Source organism: Xenopus laevis, chromosome 2S (assembly GCF_017654675.1).
Source record: "Xenopus laevis strain J_2021 chromosome 2S, Xenopus_laevis_v10.1, whole genome shotgun sequence".
Lineage (NCBI taxonomy): Eukaryota > Metazoa > Chordata > Amphibia > Anura > Pipidae > Xenopus > Xenopus laevis.
This window is the reverse complement of record NC_054374.1, coordinates 110188217-110211746: the sequence shown is the minus strand read 5'-3', so window position 1 is coordinate 110211746 and position 23530 is coordinate 110188217. Positions and strand designations below refer to the sequence as shown.

The following is a 23530-nucleotide window of genomic DNA, read 5'->3' as shown; positions in this document are numbered from 1 at the left end:
TCCCTCCCTGATTGTGATTCTGAATGCTTTGCTGTTCATTTTAAATGAGCATAAGACCCTTATATCCCATGTGAAAGTGTATGATTACTTCAAAAAAGTTAACTCCCTGCAATAAAGTGATACAGAGTCACTGAATAGTTTTTCTTAATACCTATTAATCTAGACTTGAAGTGTGCAGTTATAAGATGTTAGATTGTAAGATTTGCTTACAAAGGCCTCTCCTGCTAGCTTGCAATATTTTTATGATTGCCATAGCGCAATCCATTACCTTGAACAGTTTAATATGTAACATACTTTAATTGATTTAACCTTCACATTTATGAAGTAGTAGCCATAAACAGAGAGCACTAGGAAGTGGAGGCCATGTTGGAAAGCAAGTTTTACAGGCATAATTGTGGTGTTCATCAGTTAAGGCAATAATCCTGTGTACTTTTAGTTCCATTAATAGTGACTCAGTAAATTCTTGAGTCCATTTGGCTTTATAAATTTGCTGGCTCATTTACACTTGTTTCATGAGAACCAGAGAACTAAAATGGTCAGTCCACATTTGGGGCACATTTACTTAGCTCAAAGGAAAGGAATAGAATAAAAAATACTTCGAATTTAGAAGTATTTTTTTGGCTACTTCGACCATCGAATTGGCTACTTCGACCTTCGACTACGACTTCGAATCGAACGATTCGAACTAAAAATCGTTAGGCTATTCGACGATTTGATAGTCGAAGTACTGTCTCTTTAAAAAAAACTTTGACCACCTACTTCGCCACCTAAAACCTACCGAGCATCAATGTTAGCTTATGGGGAAGGTCCCCTTAGGCTTTCCTAGCTTTTTTTGATCGAAGGAAAATCGTTCGATCAATGGATTAAAATATTAAAATATTGAGATAAATTTGGACTTTGATAAATAACCCTAAGTGATAGATGTGCAGTACACAAGATGCAGAGATCTGTGTTTGTATAATGTACTTTACAAAGCGGCTGATCCAACAACAGTCACTGCTTTTTAAAAAAAAGCTATTTTTTAATAAATTAAAGTTTATTGCCACATTGATTAAATTCCAACAAACTGATATATTGAACTGCGTTGATAAATAAATTCCAGATAGGAATTCTTCAGGCTTTCCCAGTTTAACATTAAGGGGGTTATTTATCAAAGGTTGATTTTTTTTTAACTCTAATAAATTGTACTCACAACTCAAATGGGAGGTGATTTCTAAAAAAAACTGTAACATTCGATCGAATAGGAACAACCTAATAATTCATTTTGAATTCCTCCAAAAAAAACCCTACAATGTCAGGAAGGCTATTAACACCTTCAAATGGTTCAACGGACCTCTGCCATTGACTTCTACATGAACTCGCAGGTTTTAGGTAGTGAAGTATTGAATTAGAACTGTTTCCATGGTTGAGAGTGATAAATACAGACAAATACAAGAGGTCATTTGCACTCAACCCATTATCAATATATTTAAGACATTAAAACATTTTGTGCATACAGTTACTAAAAATGTCTTACCCTTTAAACAAGGGTCCATATATAAGTCATCCTATATCTGGCCAGTCCTACACTCAAATTACATCTGATTCATTAAGAAATATATTGCTTCATTATACATTTTACACAGGGACTATGTTTTACCTGTAACTTACTTGCTGCCTTCAAAGTAAAACTCCCACACTTGGTTGCCCTTTTATTAGCCACCAGAGGGACGCATATACAAACAAATGATGTTGTGTTCCACCTGCATTCGATGCTTACATGCACCTATGTGAATATGGGCCCCTTTAAATTAATAATTCTTGCTCTTCCCTGCAGCTAAGAGTTTTGAAACAGAACACAGGCAAAACTGCCCATGTTGAAGGAATTTTAGAGTGGATTTATTCTGATGAATATAAGTGCCTTGATTAAAAAGCACATCTGCTTTATTTAGGATTATAGCATGGGGATGGGAACCCCCATGTTTTTATTTTAATGAAAATATGTTTGCAACTGTAAATATCACTTATTTATTTTATGGCAAGAACAGAATGTATTTTAAGTACTGCACATCATTTTACAAAATAAAACTATACAAGCTTGACTTTTTCTTGTGTGTAATATGTAGCTTTTAATTTCCTCTGTCTTTTGCTAATTATATTTCAGGTGCTGAAATCTTTTTCTATTAGTTACATAATGAAAGTGGTGCTTGTGTTATATGCATGTATGACATTACATAGCACTCTACTAACCCCCAGTGCTGCTCAGTAAAAATGCTTCCAGGAACTCACTTTAAAAAATGCACCTATGAGAACTTGTTTCATTGCTATACAATTCAGCAGTCCATATATCAATCTGCAGCCTATACAATGTAGTGGTACAACAGGAAGATGGAAACAATATGCGAATGCTGAGGCCTCCAGACAAGGATATGTGCCTGCCATGAGTAAATTCACATAGGTACAGTATTACAGTATAGGAGCTCGTTGTCTGGAACTGGCAGCTGTTTCAAGAAGTCTGGTTATTAGCTTCCCCTTGTTCCATGTGGTTAGCGTGCTGGTAAAATTGCAATATATTTGCCAGAGAGGGAGTAAGATACATGCTGTATGCATACCTCCCAAAATTTTGAAAATAGAAAGAGGGACAAAAAGTTTTGCCTTGCATAGTGCTGCAAAAATGCTTTGACCACACCCCCTAATTACCATTTCCATTGGCAGGTTATGAAAAGTTTAAACTCATTTCTGGGGGGGGCAGGTTTTATGTGTTATTACAGTTTTGCAAATGAAGGTGGATTAATTGAACTTGCATTTAATGCATAAGAGAATATGAATGGGAAACAATGACTTCTAAAATTGGAATTTAGTTAACCTGGAAGTGTTGGCATTGCCAAACTACTTTATATTTGCTGCAAAAGGAAAATTACTTAGAAAACCTAATTATCTTTAAAACCATTTAAAAATTGCCCTACAGCATATTTATCAACTGATAGTAGTTCCCCTTATTAGATGAAGGGCTTTTCACATGCCACTAGATTTTTTCTAAATAGTGACTGATTAAAGCAAATAATTACTGGTATGGGATAGATTATAATAAAACCCATTATCCAAAAAGTCCAGATATTATGGATTTCCATTTCATAAAAAATCTTATTTAAACAACAAGCAATTCTTCATCTTTTTACAGATTTGCTTTTTAGACAGCACCTTGTATTTGATGACAACTAAGCTAGCTTAAAACAATAATGAAGGCAAAACATTCATGGTGTATTCATTTATGGTTAAATGTTTTTAGTACAGTGCTTCCTTTGAGAAGTCTTATACCCGGTAGTTTCAACTTTTTCATTATATTTTTTTAATTTTAAATTTCAATTTGCCAGTGCTGATTATGTCTGTGGCTATTTGAGAAAAAAAACTTGTTTCTGGTTTTAAATAATGTTGAATTTATATTGGAGAAGAAATATTCTGATCTGATCCTATCTGATCCTAACATATTTTCATGTTCTGAGACACGTATGACTATATACTAAATATTAAAATTACAGTAATACTACCCTTTTTTCAAAATGAATCAGTTAATAGTGCTGCTCCAGCAGAATTCTGCACTGAAATCCATTTCTCAAAAGAGCAAACAGATTTTTTTTATATTCAATTTTGAAATCTGACATGGGGCTAGACATATTGTCAATTTCACAGCTGCCCCAAGTCAAGTCATGTTACACGTCCCATGTGTATAGTGTATAGTAATGAAAAATAAAAATGTATAGTGCATTATTAACTGGTTCACTTAACTTGGGCCAAATCTTTCTATGGGGGTTATTAACCCTGTGCGTCCTAATCAAAGGTTCTACTGAAAGAAATATGTTTCTCCAAAAATTGGTTAAACCTCCATCGTCCGTGTAACTGGAGAATAAAAATAAATATAACACTCAACTTACACCGCAATAAGAGGATCCAGTGTAATAAGTATCAGTCGTGACCCATATATATATATATATATATATATATATATATATATATATATATATATATATATATATATATATATTGCTCCCCAATATATTAGCGGAGTGTTAGCAGGAACTGGTCCATCGTCATGGTGTCGGAGCCTCAATATATCAGAGGCCTCTTCCTAGCAATATCCCTATCTTACTTTGCTGTTATTCCAAATGATCATTGAGACTAGTCCATCATCATGGTGCTGGAACCGCTGCGTAGTGCGGGCCTCCTACCAATGTTGCATTCCTATGGTGTCTCCTACCACAGCATGTCAAAGGGGACTAGTCTGTCTTGGCCGTGCCATACCTCATATACAACAGTAGGCTCTAAGTAGCATATTGTCATAACCCTTCGCTTGACACATGTCTGGGGTCTACAAACATTTTTATGTAATTCAAAAAACTTTTTCATGTAATTCATTATTTTCCACTCTTGTGTTGTGTTGTTATGTCACATACTGTACTTCAAGTCACGCTTTCTTCCCACCACACATGTATTTATTTCAATGTTTGTAGATCTGGTTCATTTGAAAAAGGCTGGTGTTCCAGCCGAAACGTTCGTTTTGCCTTCAATAAAAGTTTTTTCTTTCACACATAAGTCCTATGAGTGCAGCTACTTCAGAAAACTTTCATATCTTAATTTTTTATATATACACCAAATAAGAATGCTGCTGATTCAATTAAAACCAGTTGGGTGCACGCAGGTGTGGTTTGTCTCATATACTATACACATTACCCCAGCACTCTACTAATCCCTATATAAGGTATATCCCCTTACCTTTATTTTTTAATAGATTAGAGAATTAAATGAGGTGCTATGGCCTTGCACTTATTCCTGAACATTCCTGCTTTTTAACTGAATTGCAATATGGGTCAAATGCCAACATGGTGCTACCACAATGTTGCAACATAATCTAAAAGGTCAGAATAATTTATCCACAGAAAAGTCTTTTATAATGTTGTATAATATGGGTTTGGCAGGATGAGATCAGCATATTGATGGGAGAAAGTGAAATTCCACCTTTTAATTGTGTGGGCATACTTTTCCTTCTAGGTGCGCTTTATTGCAATGGGATGTCTAGTCTTTAGTTCTAGGAAACTGAAGATCTGGAGACTGAAAATCTCGATTTGGGCAAATTTACATAGAAAGCAAACTCTTGAATTCCTGGCAAAATGCTAAGTAAAAATTGATAGTTGAGAGTTTCTACAGGATACTGTCAGGGATAAAGTGGGCAAGCTACTTTTGACTTTAGCCACATAAACCTTAAAGACATCAATACTGATATTGGCAGTATTTATTAGAGCAGACTATTGTGTTACACAAACTCCTGCATAGTAAACTTTTCATTTCCAATTATTTTATGCACACGGGATAGTTACACACAAGCAGACACAGACAGGCTCAAGGGCACAACAAGTTGCATACAGGTGGTGTCAGGCAGAAATATCAGCAAATTTACTAAGGCACAGTAACAAACTACTGCTTGCATAGAGGCCCTTATATTGTCACTCTCCCCCACACACAGTTTTGTTTCAGGACTCAGGCAGCATCACAATGGCACAGACGACTTGTTCCATGGGCACTGCATTCTCTTTCATAAATGTTTTTTTTTTTCATTGGAATCCTTTATAGGCTACATTTAAAACTATGTTATTATTATACAACTTAAAATGCAGGTTCATTGTTTGAATTTTTTTTTTACTTTATTAGTTATTATGTATACATAGTAAAAACAAACATGCTTACCATAAATACTGTTAATACCACAATTAACAATGCTTTTGAGTCACAAAATATACATGATATATAGTATTAAAAAGGTTTGGATGGATAAAACTGTAAATAATTAACATATGTTATATAACTAATATAGTGTATGATGAGAATTGCAGTATTTATTGCAATCAGGAACACTTCAATAATATACAGTAAATGTTTGGTTTGCTTAAAAATGTTTTGTTAAAGCTTATTTAAAGCTGAGGCTGTGATCAGTGGTGTGTACTGGGTGTTTTAATAAGGAATGATCATGTTTGACATTGTCATTTGTCATTTGTATTTAATAGACAGAGCATAGCAGTTGTGTTTTTAATCGTCACAACTTGAAGCATGCCTCACTTTGGAAATTTAAACATGCAGTTCACACTGTAAATATAGCTTTAGGGGTGGTTTTCTGACCCTGACTTCAGCTGTGTAGAGAGCTAAACATATCATGATACATATCATTTGGTCTCTTTCTGTTTAAAGTAACCCAAATAATTGTAGTGCCACAATTCCTTTTAAAGTTATCTTTACTGTATTTTGCAGAATGCATGAATCAACTAATTCAGCAGCTCATTCTGCTTTCCATCCGTACAGTGTTATTATAGACAGTGTTTGCCCCTTTTTGTTTCATCACTGTAGTGGAATGTGTCACTTCAACTTAGGGGGTTATTTACTAAACTCCGAATGCAAAAATCCCGAAAAATTCATGATTTTTTTAATAAAATCTGACTTTTATTGAACCCCGAGGATGGGATTCAGCATCTCAGAACTGTCGAGGTTGCATATAAGTCAATAGGAGAAGTCTCAATGATTTTTTGATGTGCACTGTGTTGGTTACAGGTAAGACCTTGAATATTACATTTTGAAGGCCTTGTATCCAGAAATATAAAACAGTTTAGGGAAAAACAACTATATCTAGGAAATAGCTAATAAGGAAATCCTTCAGAACCTTAACATGTATACTTTAGTTGATAAGATAATGGAAAGGTGATGGGGAAACTATTAAAAATGTCAACGGTATTGATAGGCTTTGTTCCAAAGAACAAAGTATCCATTCATATAACTTACATAATTCAGTGCTGTGGTTGATGAATATTTTTGTAAGGGGGACAACAATTTCAGATAGTTAATGAGATGATCAATGTATGGCTACAAAACAGTTATATAAATCCTCCATTTAGAATCAGACAGTGCTATGGACTTCCACCATAATTTGTTTCCTTTCTGTATAACCAAGCACCCTTATATTTATCTACACACACACCATAGTATTGCATGTGCCCATCCAGAGTATAGTTACAAACTTTTAGTACTGTGTAGTCCATGCTTCCAAAATCATATGCCAGCTAGAGTTGGTTCTGCCAGGAGAATGTGTTCCTTCGCTTTCACCTAGGCCTTTTCTTTTTCTTAAGATTGGCATGCAATCCTTTTAAAAGGCTCCCTGGTGCAATTTTGAGTTGTTCTGTGTACATTTAACTTCTTGAAGATTGCCAGCTTATGAATACCATTTATCCACCCACTGAATATTCAAAATAGATTTTTTTTCTCGCTAAAATGTCGAGTGAAAATCTGTTTCTAGCTGACACATTCATACAATTGCTACATATGTTCTGTAAAACGGCAAAGGCATTACTGATGCACTATTTACACATCTTATAAATGTAAATGTCAAAGTAAAGTATTTAAAACTTGAGCACATAGTACATTTTTTTTATATTACGCAACCTCCTGGTTTGCTCTCTCCTGCTATTCAATTCCTTCTTCTTCCACTGTCAGTTTTGCACCCAGGATGGTATATTGCTATCTCACTTTGTTGATTTCTCATCTAGATTAAATCCACCGTTTGTTACAGCGTAGGGTGACTCAACTGTGTTTTCTTGCTCTGGTTTTTTTCCACAAGTTCTTAAATATATTCTGTAACCTGTGAACAAATTTAAAGAGTCATTCCATTCCTATTTACAGGAGCAGTTATATGAAATGTGTGACATCGGAAATTTTTTTGTATATAACTATTTTGTTTATAACGGTAAGTTTTTGGTCTTTGTCATACACGCACAATCTCCTATTCTCCAGTAACTGAAAAGAAGAAACTATTTGGGAATTTGTTCATTTTTTTTCACATTTATTTAAAAAAAAAATTGACGAAACTCCCATCTAAACTATGCTAGACCTTGTCCAGCTAGGAAACAGACAGAGCACCGGTTACATTTGACCCTCTCTCTACAAGATAGGCCGTAGCTACTTGAAAGGGTTAAGAAATGGTATTGTGCAACTATACATCACTTGTTCTGTGTGACTAAACAATAGAATTGGACACCCAAAGGTTCTTGAACAAAACAAACAGTAACAGGCTTTATTCTCCTAAAGCGCAAATCAGGGTTTGGATACTCACAATCCTCTGAGGCATTCACATACATGTCAGGTACATCACAGCATTTCAGAGCCAGCACCTTGTGACACCCTTGTGGAGATAGAGTACCACATTGGATAAATGCACCCTCAGGATTTCTGTACCATGACCTGGATCCTCACACAGGGGATCAGGCAACTCACTAAATCCCTACCAGGCTGTGATCCCTACACTACAGGCCAGTCTTGCTATCCCTCCTAGTTGGAGCCAGTCTGCTCTTGCTAAACTAGCTCTATTTGCCTCACTTTCCTAAAAAGTGCTGTTACAGAGAGCTACCCTGTCCTGACTTCACCTCATTCACGGGTTCCCTATATCCCCAACTTCACCATGGCATTCCCTTTACTGGAGACTAAGCTCCAGGCTCCCATTACCAACCACTCCCTCATCTAGTGACAGGGGAAAGAGGAAGCCCCACCCGCTGCCCAGCACTATACTGAAATGTGGTAGGAACTTGTCATCAGCCTCTGGGCCAATGATAAACAGTACACATTATGCTAATAAGCTAAAGTAGATACTTGGGATTTCACCCAGCAACCAGAGTACAAGGAAGTATAGGCATTTAAAGCCACAGGGGAGCGTCAACCCTATGGTTCCCTACACTCCCTAGCATGAATGCCCTTAATTTACTAAAAAATCCAAAACGAAAAAATCATGTGCAGGAAAAGTCTTGACAAAATCGTGCCTCAATTCAAATTTTTCAAATTTGTTGCTGGTAAACCACAACTTTTTGAAACCAGCGTGAAAGTGCCCGAAACCCTTGAAGATTATGAAGGCAAGAAACATCTTCCAGTTATAAAATGGTTATAAAATGGAATCTGCCATTGACAGCGCTATTTCTCCCATCGACTTATTTGGAATTTTTGAGACAAACAGCCAGACCAGAAAAGTTCAACCTTTAATAAATGTGTCCTTGTGTATTACAGCAACAACTCACCAACAAGTTGCCAACGTTGTGCCAAAAAGATTTAAGAACATATTGTCAAATGTCAAAAGTTTGTAATCATGCATTACTGACTTGCAGCCATGGGTTCCTTCACTAAATTTCAGCCAGTAAATTATCTGAAAGGTGCTCTCATGTCTGCATGGATTTCCTCAGGGTATTCTGATTTATTTACACTTCCCAAAAACAAGATAACTAACTGGTGTATATGATAGGCTCTTTAAATTTATGTAAAGAGCTGCAGAATATGTTGGTGCTCTATAAATAATGGATAATAATAATCTGTGCACCCTTATCTAAGATGACCAAAGCATTGCTATTTGTTGTAAAAATAATATTTTTTATATTCAAAGTGTATACAAAATAAGTCTAGGATTCTATTTTGTTTCAATTTTGCATTCTGCTGTAAGACTATAGTGCCTGCCAATCAGGTCCGGACTGAGAATTAAAATTGGCCCTGGCATATACAGATACACAGAGGCCCAATCAACCCACACAGAGGCCAAACAGCCCCCACCAGCCAACTAAATACTGACTTTCTATGGGACCTTATAGCAGCCCCTCTGGCATTTGCCAGAACCCACAGATTGCCAGTCCGGGCCTGCTGCCAATAGCATATCAGAAACTAGAGTTAAAGCCTTGTAATTAATAATAGACCAATATGCTGCTATACTGCTATTCAGGTATTCTTCATAAACATATTATTTGCAAGAAGTGTTGAAGGCAGACAATTTAGTCTATGCATTTAAACTGTCTGTACACTGATCATCATGGCAAACTTACCTGCTAGAAGTACAAGTGCTATCAGGAGTTGGAAAATACTGTAGATAAGTGGGAATGTAAAAATCAGACCAAGCTGTTCCGGTGGAAACGATAGTTGTACAATAGTGGAACAAAGCTGGGTGTTTTGCATCCCTGTTTCGAGAGCCACTGTGCGACTTCTAAAGAACAGAAAATAATTCCTTTCATTTTACTGAAGCAGCTCAGTTATTACCAACCTGTAATACATTACTGGTATTTATGAGATACAAATAAAAAAGGGACTTTTTATGATTTTAATGTTTGGACATTATGGGAGCAAAAGTAGAAAATGCTGTTTTAATTAATTATAATCTCTGAATGTTGTGTGATAGTTTTGTATTTTGCATCTTTAATTTAAGAACCAAATTGGTAGTTTGTATGAGAATTATTAATTTTATTATTATTTTTCTGAGCAGTAATATTCCCCACAGGATGTATGTTAAAAAAAAAACCTTTTTGAATTTTAGGCTGGACACGTAATATAATAATACTTTTTGTCCTGATAGTCTTTTTTTTGCGCCTCGTAAAGAACTTTGGATGGCTTAAGAAAGCTGAAGCTCATGTTTTCACTATTGCTGGTGGAAAAGCATTTGGCTGAGATTATTTGTTACAGAGGAAATTACTCACAGGCAGATAATTTCCTCATCCGTCAGTAGCCTAAATGTAGGTTAGACTACACACTCGCCAATTTATACTGACAACTGAAGTTAGCCTTTTTTCTCAAACAGAGAACATTTTTGACCAGATGCTCCAAGAACATCATTGCAAAATAGTTTTTTGACCCTAGACCAATTTTTGACACGTATGAGAAGAGTTTTGGCCTCCTATATTTCTTATTGGAACAGTATTGAGGTGGGTTTTTCACAGGCGATCTGGATAAATATAGATATAATACAAGAGTCCTCTGCACTCAACCCATTATCAATATATCTAAGACAGAGACATTTTGTTCATACTGCTACTGAATAATACCTTACCCTTTAAACAAAACAGGGATTGTTTGTCAATATATTGCAGATTGGCCAGATTTGGGATGACTTTGACGTAGTTGGCCAGCTTAAATATATTGCAATATATGGACAAACAATCCCTGTTTTGTTTAAAGGGTAAGGCATATATATATATTCTTCTTCATACACTTTTATATATATTTACATGTTGTAATACATTATTTATACGTCTAATTATTAACATAAGTACATACCTGCTTGGAGTCAAATTGGATATGTAAGCTAATGCAAACCCCACTGTATAGCCAATGGCAGGAAATATCGTCCCTAAAATCCACAGCTTTGGATCAATTGTCCAGGATCCCCTGTAGAGAACTCCACCAATCACAGCGACCAGCACTATGAGAATTCCTCCCACAATTGAACCAACCTACAAACAAAATAACAGAAATCCATTGTAATTATTTCTGTCCTTACCCAGTACCTGTATTGTTAAGGGAATCTGTATGCTATTTTTGGCAGGGTTCTCTTTGCTTCTTAGGTTAGTGGTTTAATTTTTTTAATGTAATCTGTATGCTCAGTGTATATACTTATTTACTGTACAGTGCTGCAGAATATGTGCTGGTGCTTTAATTATACATGTTAAGAATAAAAACTGTAGACCAAATGCGAAATGTCTCAGAATATCACAGTCTGCATCTAATTAAATGATTTTATTTGTTTTTTGATTAACCCTTTCAAGAAACCACACAGAGTGTGAAATATAGTACAGGTGAACCAATTTAAATCCATATATATATATATATATATATATATATATATATATATATATATATATATATATATATATATATATAATTATTAAAGGAAAACTATACCTTTAGAAAATATTTAACAGATAAGCTTACCAAACTGACATACATCTGTAAATACTGCTCTTTTACATCATTTACCTTAAAGGGATACTGTCATGGGAATTTTTTTTTTTTTTATAAATGAATCAGTTAATAGTGCTGCTCCAGCAGAATTCTGCACTGAAATCCATTTCTCAAAGAGCAAACAGATTTTTTTATATTCAATTTTGAAATCTGACATGGGGCTAGACATTTTGTCAATTTCCCAGCTGCCCCAAGTCATGTGACTTGTGCTCTGATAAACTTCAACAGCTGCCTGGTAGATCTAAGAACAACACTCAATAATAAAAACCCATGTCTCACTGAGACAAAGTCAGTTACATTGAGAAGGAAAAACAGCAGCCTGCCAGAAAGCATTTCTCTCCTAAAGTTGCAGGCACAAGTCACATGACCAGGGGCAGCTGGGAAATTGACAAAATGTCTAGCCCCATGTCAGATTTCAAAATTGAATATAAAAAAAATCTGTTTTGGAATACTATTTTAATTATAGTATAGTTTTATTTACTGTAAGTGGGCATTTCATTTAATATAAACATAGCAATTTAACCCTACATTATTTGCATCCTTACCTTAAGTATTTTCTTTGCCTTTTCAGGCCACTTATAATTAACAAACATCCCTACTGCAACAGGAATAACTAGAGTTGCCAAGGAAATCCCTAAAGGAGAAAAGAAAAATCTTATTTTGCTGCATCACAAACAGACAATATAAATCCACTGAGACCTGGTTGATTAAAAACAATAATGAATATAACTTAATATCTTATCTGCTGCAGCTCTTGTTTTATTCTTCCTTATATCCCTAACACTGGTTTTAAAAATTGACGATTGGTACTTATGATGTTCTTGGCCCCCTTATGATGTTCTAACCCCTATGTTCACTTTACCTGTCTTTTGCATTTTTTTCTTGAGTTTCTACTGTTTTTCTCATCAATATAGAGGCTGTTTTTTTCTATTTACCTTTCCTACCTGTGCCTTTTCCGCTGCCTCTTCAACCCTGCTTAACTCTGCTTGGTTCCCTTTCTACCATCTTCTCTTTGAACTCACTCAGTTAATTACTCAAAACTGTATATTTATCTTACTTGTATCTTTCTGTGTGTATAACCCAGTTCACTCCAGTGCAGATTTCCAAACCATTGCAGTATACCCTAGGTCCTAGGAGACCATAAGCAGTTGGATTATGAGTGGGTTTTGTCTGAGGGCCAAATAGGCTGAGATTTAAGATAAATATACCCCAGGAAATATAGTAGTGGTTATCAAAATATTTTCATGCATCCCTGACTATTATATTGGCTAAACTGAAATGCAAAATGACTGAATAGTATTTAGACGCAACTGACATTCAGTTTTGCAACAAGCAGCATTTGACAATCTGTTTTAGTACTATAGCATATTTTAGGATGCAGAGTAAAGTGACCTACCATCAATACCCCAGCAAATGGGAGTGTCAGAAATGGGAGTGTCAGGTTAGCTTCTAGTATGCAATTTATTTCCCCTGTTTGCACTGTGCCTCTGTTGGTTCTGACTGCAAAAATGTAATTGGGGCCAGTACTATGTGATTTTTTTCTACATTGAGTCTAACCAGCGTAAGCAGTCTCAAATCAGTTTACTTACAGATGTAACATGGTGTGGTTGAAATATATAGATTAGATTTCATTTCCTTTTGTCTTGTCATCCATACTGTAATAATTTTTAGAGTTTGTCATTACTTTTTGAACTGAATGTATATTGCAAAGTTGCTTAATATTAAATTTTCTTTCAAAAACAGAGATCCCCTTTAAAGTGTAATCACTAAACTCCTAATACTGCCATGAAAACTTTCCAAAGCAGTCTAATCAGTATGCCTGAAAGAGATTCCTATTCCAAATGCATTTAATTTACCACATCCAATAACCTTCAAATTGCATTAATCAGTTGTAATAATAAAACTCTTATTCTGTTTATCACCTAAATCAGATTGGTTCCACTGTGTGTACAAATTCATTGCACACTGCCCTCAGAAAAAAGCCTCCTAAGTAACAAAACTCAAGTATGTGATTATTTTGCAGATTTTCAAGGGAAATTTATTTTAAAAGGATATTTTCCAAGTCAATAAGTTTACAAGAGTCAAAGAACAAATGAAACAGTTAAGCTAGTAAATATATTACAAGTGTAGATGCAGCCAGTTATATTGAATACAAGTAAATTAATCCTACTGTATGTGCATCATTAAGCAGATTTACTATTTTATACTTTTTCAAACATCTTGTATCTACAGGGCAAACAGAATTAAAATAAGAAACTGTTCCATTATTAAAGAAAAGCTTGTTTATTAGACTATACTAAAGATTAGTATATTTCAAAGTAATGTCATGTTGATTTTTATGGGCAAATGGACTGCGGAGAATCATTACTAGTGTTGCTACATAGACATGTTATATTTAACTATTGTGGTCTGTTATTATTAGATTTTTTTTCAGCGGTGCATGGTGAACCAAAGCACCTTTTATCTGATTGCAACCCAGGGTATGAAACTAAGCTGGAAAAATAAAACAGCAGTTTATTCAGCTCTAGTAGCCCATAATGAACAATTAGCAGTTAACATTTTTTGGTCTAGTGTAGTCGGAATAGTGGAACTAAACATATGACTTGTTGCTATGGATTACTACACCTAGACAGAATTAGCCTTTTAGAAAATTCTCCCACTGTTTTTTTTTGCTGGTTGTTGGTCAAGAAATCATTGTTTATATGAACTATAGTAGTGTTTCTGAAGCAAACACACCAGTTTTACCAGTGCAGGGCAACACTACATGATATTTTCATTACTTTAAAACATTTTTTGTGTTACTGTTCCTTTAAGGATAAGCTATTCTATAACAAAGTTTATCTTAAAGGTGAGCTCCTCCTTTTTGATGAATTTTAAAATACTTCTTTTCAATGCACATCTTTTCTTTTGTCTCCATACATTCCTGGCCAACTCCTCTGCTCCTCTCAGATCCACTGCTTTTTCACACCACCCACTTTAACTGCTGCATAATGCCTCCATCTTTTTCCTTTCCCACTGGAAATCCATCCCTGAATTCCTCCTTCGAAAATCCTTTCTCTGTTGACCTTTGTCTGTTTAAAACTCAACTCCAAGATTACTTTTTAAATCACTGGCATAACATCTGATTTAGCATTGGCACCTATCCACCCACTTAGATTCTAAACACAACAGGACAGGAACCTCCTTCATAGTGAGTATCTTATCATTTATTCCTGACTGTAAGATGTGGCCTATGATTGCTCCCCACCTGTTCTTCTAATGTATTGTTTTTAATGTAGAGTGCTAAACACAGTAGTATTGTATTGGAAGGCACATTATTAAGATGAAAATATCCATATACAGTATGGTTCTTATAATTGTAATTGATTTCATTCGCTACAACTACTATTCATCTACTTATTGAGACTGAAAAGTATTCACAAAAAGTATTTAGTTTGATACTTACCTATACTGTCATAAGGAATTATGATGGCACTTGAGTCAACCCATTTTTTGGTGTACACAAAGAGGCACAAAGGCATCATACCCAATGCAAGCAGTGTGGAGCAGGTTGTCATACTTAAACTGCAAATCAACCAGAGTAGATAATATTCATACTTAAGGCAAGCATTGACATGTATATGCTCATTAAATGATAATGTACAGCCTAACAACAGCTTTCAATTAAATGCTAAGCTTTTTGATACAAGTGTGACCTTTCCTGGTGTGCTCTTTACTTAATCTCCAGTTTCTTTTTTCATGGCAACTTTTTTGTCCAAGTGCATTAAAGTCAACGGGCATTTGCAGCAGATATTTGCCACAGTTTTGCAAAACAATTTGCATATGGTGCTGAATATATGCCTGGTGTAAAAGTGCACTCATCACTATTTGTCTGTTAATGCAACTGCAAAATGTTTGCAGAGGATGAAATCCCTTACAATATACAAATTTGCAGTAAACAAATGACTTGGGGAAAAATATTGATAGTGACAACTTGATATTGATCCTTGTTTGAAAAGTATATTGTCTGCTAATGCCCTAGCTTGCATTAAATACAGTACACACAGTGCTCTCCAGAAATAACAGCTCACCTGTCCAAGAACTTTCCTTTTCCCTCACGTCTAGCTTTACCAGGTATCTACTGGGTATGGGTACAAGGCTAATGCTAGGACTATATACTATTCATTTTGCAATCAAAAATGTACTATTCAGAGATATTACGAAAATAACAGCAAATCACATTTATTTTAGTGGAATTAGTGAAATATGACCTCCCTTTACCATTCTTGTTTTTCAATAAGTGTAATAACATTACAATATTACAGTATAATGCATAGAGTGCATACTTGCTTTGATATTGTCATAATACTGCACAGTAGGGCTTAAATCACTGACACTTTTCATGCAGCGTATGCATTTATATCATAGAAATAAATTATTATTATTATTTACAAAAATAGTTTATACAGCCTTAATACATACAAATGTTCTTATTGCCAAAGTAAACAAATAATAGATCTTTGCCTGTTACTTTAATAATCTTTGTTTCTTACCTTAAATCCATATCACCGTCTATCCAGTATGTCAAGATATTGGAACCTGTTCCTCCTGGACAGCAGCCCATGATAAGGACCACAACAGCCTGAATAGGCAGAATATTGAACACAAGGGATAGCACAAAACCTGCAAGTGGCATTATTCCAAACTGACAAAGAAATCCTACAACTATTCCCCAGGGATGCCTAATATGACCCCAAAATTTCTGAAATTCCACACTGCAGCCCAGGGAAAACATGACTAGTGCCAATAAGGTTGTAATCACAGTACTTAGGGTAATACCAAGTATGTAATTGAAATTGTCAACAGGCTGTAGACAAGAGGCACCATTGCAAATAGTGGCATTTGTTGGACAGGACTCCTCCATTTTAGGGTTTTTGGCCTTTGCTTTGGTGATGTCAGTAGCTGTCTTGCCTTGATATCATAGAGTTGGAAGTGTTTCGTGCTCCTTGTGTAGATCTTTTCAAGAATGAAAGGATTTTTTTTTGTCTCCAAGCTCTCCTGTATTTAAGTACCAAAAATCCAATAAAGATGGGGTGTACCTATTTTATGAGTTTATTCCCCTGTATGATGGGCAACTGGTAGCACTGGAAGAACTAGTACAGAGAGAGGTGATAAAATTCTGAGAATACTACATTTTACTAGAAAAGAAAACTTTCAGCTTAATTATTTATTAGATGTGGTTGCTCACATAGAACTGAAACGTCTCGACGCAAAAGTCATACATTCGTCCTAGTTTTAAAGCATTCTGTTTTCTTTGGCAGCTTGTGCTTATCTTCATGTGCTCTTATGGTTTGTCATATCCTTACAACCATTTCTTATTAATCTTTTCAGAGTTTTCTATACTATTTAACATTACTAAATTCATTTTCTGTTTAGAAGTTCTTTCTTTTTGTTTCACGCCTCCCAACTCGGTATGATTAACAGAAAGATTTCTGAAGGTGTCACTACTGGAATGATTAAATTTTACACTGGTGGTCTGGAAACTTTGCATGACATTGTATAACCTTGTTAACACTTCCCTGCTAGCCTGCATATAAAAGGGTAAATCTATAAATCAATTTAAAAAAAGGATCCTTTGATTTTCTTGCAGCATAAAAGAGAGGCGCTACATGCATACATACAGAAATATTTATTTTACTGATGGCTGTGGGTGGGATTTAACATGTTGCTCTCACGTGGAAGTGTGCAAGCTTTCATGCAAATAAACAAAATATATAAGATAAATTGAATGGGGTAGTTCTCTTTTAAGTTAACTTTTTGTTACTAAGCAACTTTTCATTGGCCTTCTTTTTTTTATAGTTTTTCTAATTATTTGCCTTTTTCTGACTCTTTCCATATTTCAAATGGGGAGGGTCACTGACGCCCATCTAAAAATCAAATGCAACAAATGTATTGTTTATTACTACTTTGTATTACTTCTCCTTCTATTCAGGCCCTCTCCTATTCATATTCCAGTCTCTCATTTACATAAATGCATGGTTGCTAAAGTAATTTAGGCTCTACCATCCAGATTGCTGAAATTGCAAACTAAAGAGCTGCTTAATAAAAAGCTAAATAATTAAAAAAACACAAATAATATCAAATAAAAACCAAATGCAAATTATCTCAAAATATCAATCTCTACATCATATTAAGGGGCAAATGCTCTAACCTGTAGAAATTCGCCAGTGTCGGCTTTGCTCACATCGCAACACTTCGCCAGGTGTAGATTTGTCAGGACAACTCACTAAAACCTGAAGTTGTGTCCAGGGCGCCAAACTCTGTCGAAGTTGCGCAAGCGTTACTGCGGCAAGCGAATCTAAGTTGCATAAGCTTTGGCTAATTTGCATACGCTGGGAAGTTAAAGTTGAATGGACGTATATGTTACAGCAAATACATTACACTAGACAAGCCCAGGGAAACCTTAATAAAATAAAATAAAGTTGTTATATTGCCCTACACATGTGCCCAGTGTATCGTTTATGTGCCATATGTTAGGAAATGTAGGGGGGAGCCCAGGTACCCCAACAAACATTTTACGGACTTTTGCAGCCGATCACCCTGAAAAAGTAAAAGATGCCAGCGTTTTTTGGGACTTAAAATATTTTTCAACTAAAAATTGAAATTTCATTGCATTTCGCCTGGTCTGAGCTGGCGAAGGCAAGTCTGGCGGAACAGGTAAAGTTGAGTAAAAGGTGCACCTTAGTGAATTTGCGAAGTAACACTCTTTCTACAGAGCGAAATCTCGCCTGGTGTAAGAGTGCAAAGTAGCATTAGAGTCCTTCGCTAGCAAAGTTACGCCTGCACCCGTTATTAAATCGGCAAAGTCCTGAAATGACGTCACTATGGCGTATTTTCGTTAATGTTAGTCACTTCGCCCTTTAGTGAATTTCCCCCTAAAAGTTAATTTAAAGGTCAACATCCCCTTTAAGGTCATTTAAGTTGTGTTTATTGTCATTTTGGTTTTACTTATTCTCCTCCTCTACATAATTTAAATATTTTTTCTGTTCATGTGCGATGGTCAAATTCTTGTTGTCCATAAGACAATTCAATTGCTGTATAACAGGAAGAAAGTCTGTGCTTGCAGCCTATACTTTCAGTTTCAGTAAGCTCATAGTCCCCTAGGTATTGTAGGCAATGATGTCAAACTAATTATCCTGGTAATTAGAGTTTGACATACATGCTTGGGGACTATTAGCTTACAGAAAATTTTGCTTGACAACACAGATATTCTCCTGACTATATTTTGCTACTGGAAATGAAGCCAAACACACACACGTGTATCTAAGAATTTCTTGACCTCTGAGGGAAATTCTCCTATCACTGTGAAGATGCAGATGCCGTCTTTTTTCCCCCACAAGTCAATCCTTACTCCCTCGACTCATTATAATGGCAGGCCAGTAAATAAGCATATGCTCAAGCCTTAGCTTTGTGTTGCTGGGGGTACATTGCATCTACTTGCTAGAAAAAACGATTTTTTAAATATAACACTGTGGATCTATTGGAGTTTTGTAGACCAGCATGTGACATGATTTAGGAGAATACAATTAGATTATCTAGAATAGTTACACCAATACCTAACAAAATAGCTTAATGTAAACTTTTAACAAAGTGAAAAAGGTTATACTTTAAAGATGAGAGCAGGACCTTTTATCTGGATAACCCCAGATCCGGAGCATTCTGGATAACAGGTCCCATGCCTGTACTGCCATTTAATTAGAGATAAAAGATTATGTTGATTACATTAGTTCTAAACAAATTATATGGAAATAAACAAACTATATGGAAATAAAGGCTCTACAAAACAAGTTACGCTTTATTTAAATGTTTTTGAAAATACCAAGTTTAAGCTGCATTTTTGGAAAACATAATGCACATGCTATTTCTGTTGATTATGTTCATGTTTTACAAGATGGACAATTTTAATGGTTTCTTGCAAAAAAAGTGTTAAGCTTTCTCTGCCTAACTGAAACCTGGTTATACTGCATATGAACTTTGGAACAAAACAGACTTTGTTCTGTCACATTCACTTCACTTCATATGTGGGTTAGTTAATGTTTTAATGCCAGAACACATTTTAGCCTTTCCTTCTCTATTTACTGGAAAATGTGTTTTTCTTCTTCTTTTGTCAAGAACTGTAGCTAAAACCTGTCGTCCCAACATCTGATTCTAAAGCTAATAGTATCTTAAAATTTGGTTGCAATCAAAATAAAAATATCATTACAACATGTTCCCAGTTTAGAGATGCCCATACTTTCGTCACAGCCAGGACATTGGGATTTAACTAGTGAGCGTCACTCAGGAAATCCTTTCTACAGCATTCTCTAGCAGGTGTCCCTTGACAAGTCAAAATGTGGTAACAAAGTCAGGAAGGCACTATACTTACTAGACTTACTTACTTTACTTATGGTTTTGAATGCCCCCTATCTTGCACATAATTCACATGAACTGACTAGGGAGCTCCAGGGGCTGCAAGCTGCAGAAGACCCTTGTGAAATCTGCCTGCCTATGAGCAAGGTGCAAAATGCAGCCTGAAAAAACCATAGTCCCAGAATCAAGTGCTAAGTGCATGGGTTGTAATGGGTGCTCCTGGGTAAATTGCTACCCTGAATGCTTTTGGCCCTGGGTAAATTGTGTTTTAACTTTTATTCAAGCATTTCTGCATATGTATTTTGCTGATGAATGAAATAAACAAATGCATTCTATAGGTTGCTAACTGATGACTTTTATATTGAATATGTGTTGCTAAGACAAAATATAATACAAAAAACACTGCCTAATGTTCTGTGCTTCTTTGCCATCTGTACAGCTCTACTTCTAGTTCTTTCTATTTCATTGCTAATTACAAATCTTTCTTTGTACATCAGGTTTCATGTACTCAGTCAAGAAGTCATACAGGTATGGGATCCGTTATCCGGAAACCCATTATCCAGAAAACTCCGAATTATGGAATGGCCATCTCCCACAGACTCCATTTTAAGATAATAATCCAACTTTTTAAAAATGATTTCCCTTTTCTCTGTAATAATAAAACAGTAGCCTGTACTTGATCCCAAATAAGATATACTTAATCCTTATTGGAAGCAAAACCAGCCTATTGGGTTTATTTAATGTTTACATGATTTTCTACTAGACTTAAGGTATGAAGATCCAAATTACAGAAAGATCTGTTATCCGGAAAACTCCAGGTCCCATACCTGTATTGTAAAGCTATTGCAGAAAAATCCAAAGGCAATGGCACAGAGCCATTTCTGATACCGGCAACAATGTTTTTTGTAAATCTAAAGAAAAAACCTAAATTGACCTGATGCAGCCTATGGAACATCATATTAAAACGAACTTGTTATGTAATTCACATACACTACAAGGAGGGGGAACATATTAGAAATTATTGACTTTTAGGGGGTTATTTACTAAGCTCCGAATATCCGAAATTCCCCAAAATCAGAAAAATTTGTGATTTTTTTTATAAAATCCGACTTTTAAAAAAATCACAAATTTTTCGTAATTTATTAAACCCCAAGGGCTAAAAAGCCAGAATATAAAAACACGGCATCTCAAACCTGTCGAGCTTGCATAAAAGTCAATGGGAACAGTCCCATTGATTTTTGGTTGTGTGGGGGGTTTCGGGCAATTTCACAATGTTTTCGGAGCTTTCAGGTGAAAACTCCAAAAAAATTCCGAGATTTCAGGGAAAATTCACGAAAAAATCATGAAAATCTGAGCTTTTCCCGCAAAGCAAATTTTCGGGATAATGTAATAATAAATAAGTGTTAAAAACCTGAGCGGGTTAGATCGGAGTTTATAGCAGCCGATATTGAGATAAATTCGGACCTTGATAAATAACCCCCTTATTGTGGGTGCATCTAGGTGGTTTTTTTTATCATGGATGAATTGCTTGTTTACATTTTGTATATGCGGTCAAGAAAATGGGACATTTATTTATTAAGAGGTTAATGGCATTTCTATCATCTGTTCAGTGTGGTTATGAATAATGATATCACACAATTAATGTATCATTCCCTCTCTCTCTGGCAGTAATTCACCAATAGGGAGGTGACTTAATTTAGTTGCTCAATTAGCCACAAATTATTTTGGTTATTAATATAGCTGGCTGGCAAACAATAGGACAAGTGCAAGAAAGGTCACTTTTGTTGGAATTATTTTCTTTTTTCATTTTAAGATTCTTGCTTCATGTTTTTGATTATTACATTTGGTAAAAAAAAATGTCAAGCTATTGAAAGACCACTGTTTTATACTTGTTTTTTAGCACAGACATATCATAATGCTCAGATTTTGATGCCCATCAGTTGCTCAGTTTTTACAGTATTGGAAACTTATGTGCATAGTATTTATTCCCAGTCATGTGCAAATGACTTTTGAACATTGAGCCAGAATCAATTTGATGAGAAAATCATGTGTTTTGATTAAAATCCAGATTTCACCATAGACTTTTATTGTGGTTTTCATGAGATCTTATTAACCTTTATTACACTTGTCAGATTTTGTGCCAGCCAGCTATATTAACCAGCTTTTGTTAAATGCCTTGTAAAACATTTCTACATTTGCTCTCTAAACCATTACAGATTACCATTGCTTTGTTACCGCTGTACATGATGACATTACTCCAATAAGGGTAATAAAGTGGCCACTCAGAATTTAATGTATTTAATGTATTAATGTAATTTTTCTTTCTTTGGAGTAGAGATAGAAGTTGGCATTGGGTCTCATATTATAGGCAATAGCTGAAATTCGATTAGAGTTTTTAAAAAATTAAAATTTCAGGTAAGAATTCAAATTTGACTATTCGCTACCTTCCTCATTGCTGTTTTAGCTATGGGGGGGCATCCTGGAATCAATTTGAAGTTGTTTGCAGCCTTTCTGAAAATCAAGTTTCTTTCGGAGAATAAACTTAAATCAAATTCGATTCGAGTTTGCGGATTGATCCCATTCACCTGAGTTTAAAAAATGAAATTTTTTTTTAAATTTCGATTGGTCATTTTTATTCATTTTTTATTCGAATTTCAAGTTCATGGGAGTTTATGGGAGTTTTTACAAACTCCCCTGCACGCTACACCCTTGATAAATCTACCCCTAAATGTTGCCTACCAATTTGTCTGACATTCAATTTATGTTCTTCTTCTCTGTTTCCTTTCTGCTTCGGTACCCACATATGATTTAACTGGAGCAGAATTCTTGTGGTTGCTATCCTTTGGTGGCATCTAAGAAGCTGGGGCCAAAGGTATCTAAGAAGCTGGGGCCAAAGGTAGCAGATATAGACAAAAGAGCACATCAATGCTGGAATCTCAGTGATTCTCCTGGGGTTATGTCAACATTCATGGAAATCACTGTAGTCACTAGTATTGCCTCGGGACTGATCACTCAACCCTCTGTTCATTTTCATACTAAGCATGGCTGCACATATAGGCAAAATGGCTGATCAGGGTAGAATGGCTTGTTCAGATATTAACAAAATCTTTTGACTTGTGATTGGTTTTCACTATCTATAACTTTTATTACTATGTTCTATCATAGTTCTTTTTTTCCATTGGTTGAACACAGTTAAATTAGGGACCTATTATATTAATATACTACTGTGTAATACCCTCAATAGTCAAAACATGCTAGACAGATTAATCTTAAAAAAAAGAACATATATTTTTGCATTCATACTGCGAGTTCTGTATTGAGGTTGAAATATTATTCAGAATTTATAAATCATAACATGAGTAAAAGATGT

General features: G+C 35.3%; 1 protein-coding gene across 1 annotated transcript; it reads right to left on the bottom strand.

Moving 5' to 3' along the window:
• Positions 1–7467: 7467 nt before the first annotated feature.
• LOC108709121 (ileal sodium/bile acid cotransporter) lies at positions 7468–16681 on the bottom strand. Its single transcript, XM_018248739.2, has 6 exons — positions 16305–16681; positions 15218–15336; positions 12318–12406; positions 11089–11264; positions 9867–10024; positions 7468–7654 (listed from the first exon to the last, which is right to left on the bottom strand). The coding sequence occupies exons 1-6, from the start codon at positions 16673–16675 to the stop codon at positions 7539–7541; spliced, it is 1029 nt and encodes a 342-aa protein (XP_018104228.1). The 5' UTR covers positions 16676–16681; the 3' UTR covers positions 7468–7538.
• Positions 16682–23530: the final 6849 nt, after the last annotated feature.

Coding starts and splice junctions, on each gene's coding strand:
- LOC108709121 (XM_018248739.2), bottom strand. CDS start 16,675: ATGGAGGAGTCCTGTCCAACAAATGCCACTATTTGCAATGGTGCCTCT. Junction 12,407..15,217: donor AATTCCTTATGACAGTATAG/GTAAGTATCAAA, acceptor TTTCTCCTTTAG/GGATTTCCTTGGCAACTCTA. Junction 10,025..11,088: donor TCCAATTTGACTCCAAGCAG/GTATGTACTTAT, acceptor TCTGTTCTTTAG/AAGTCGCACAGTGGCTCTCG.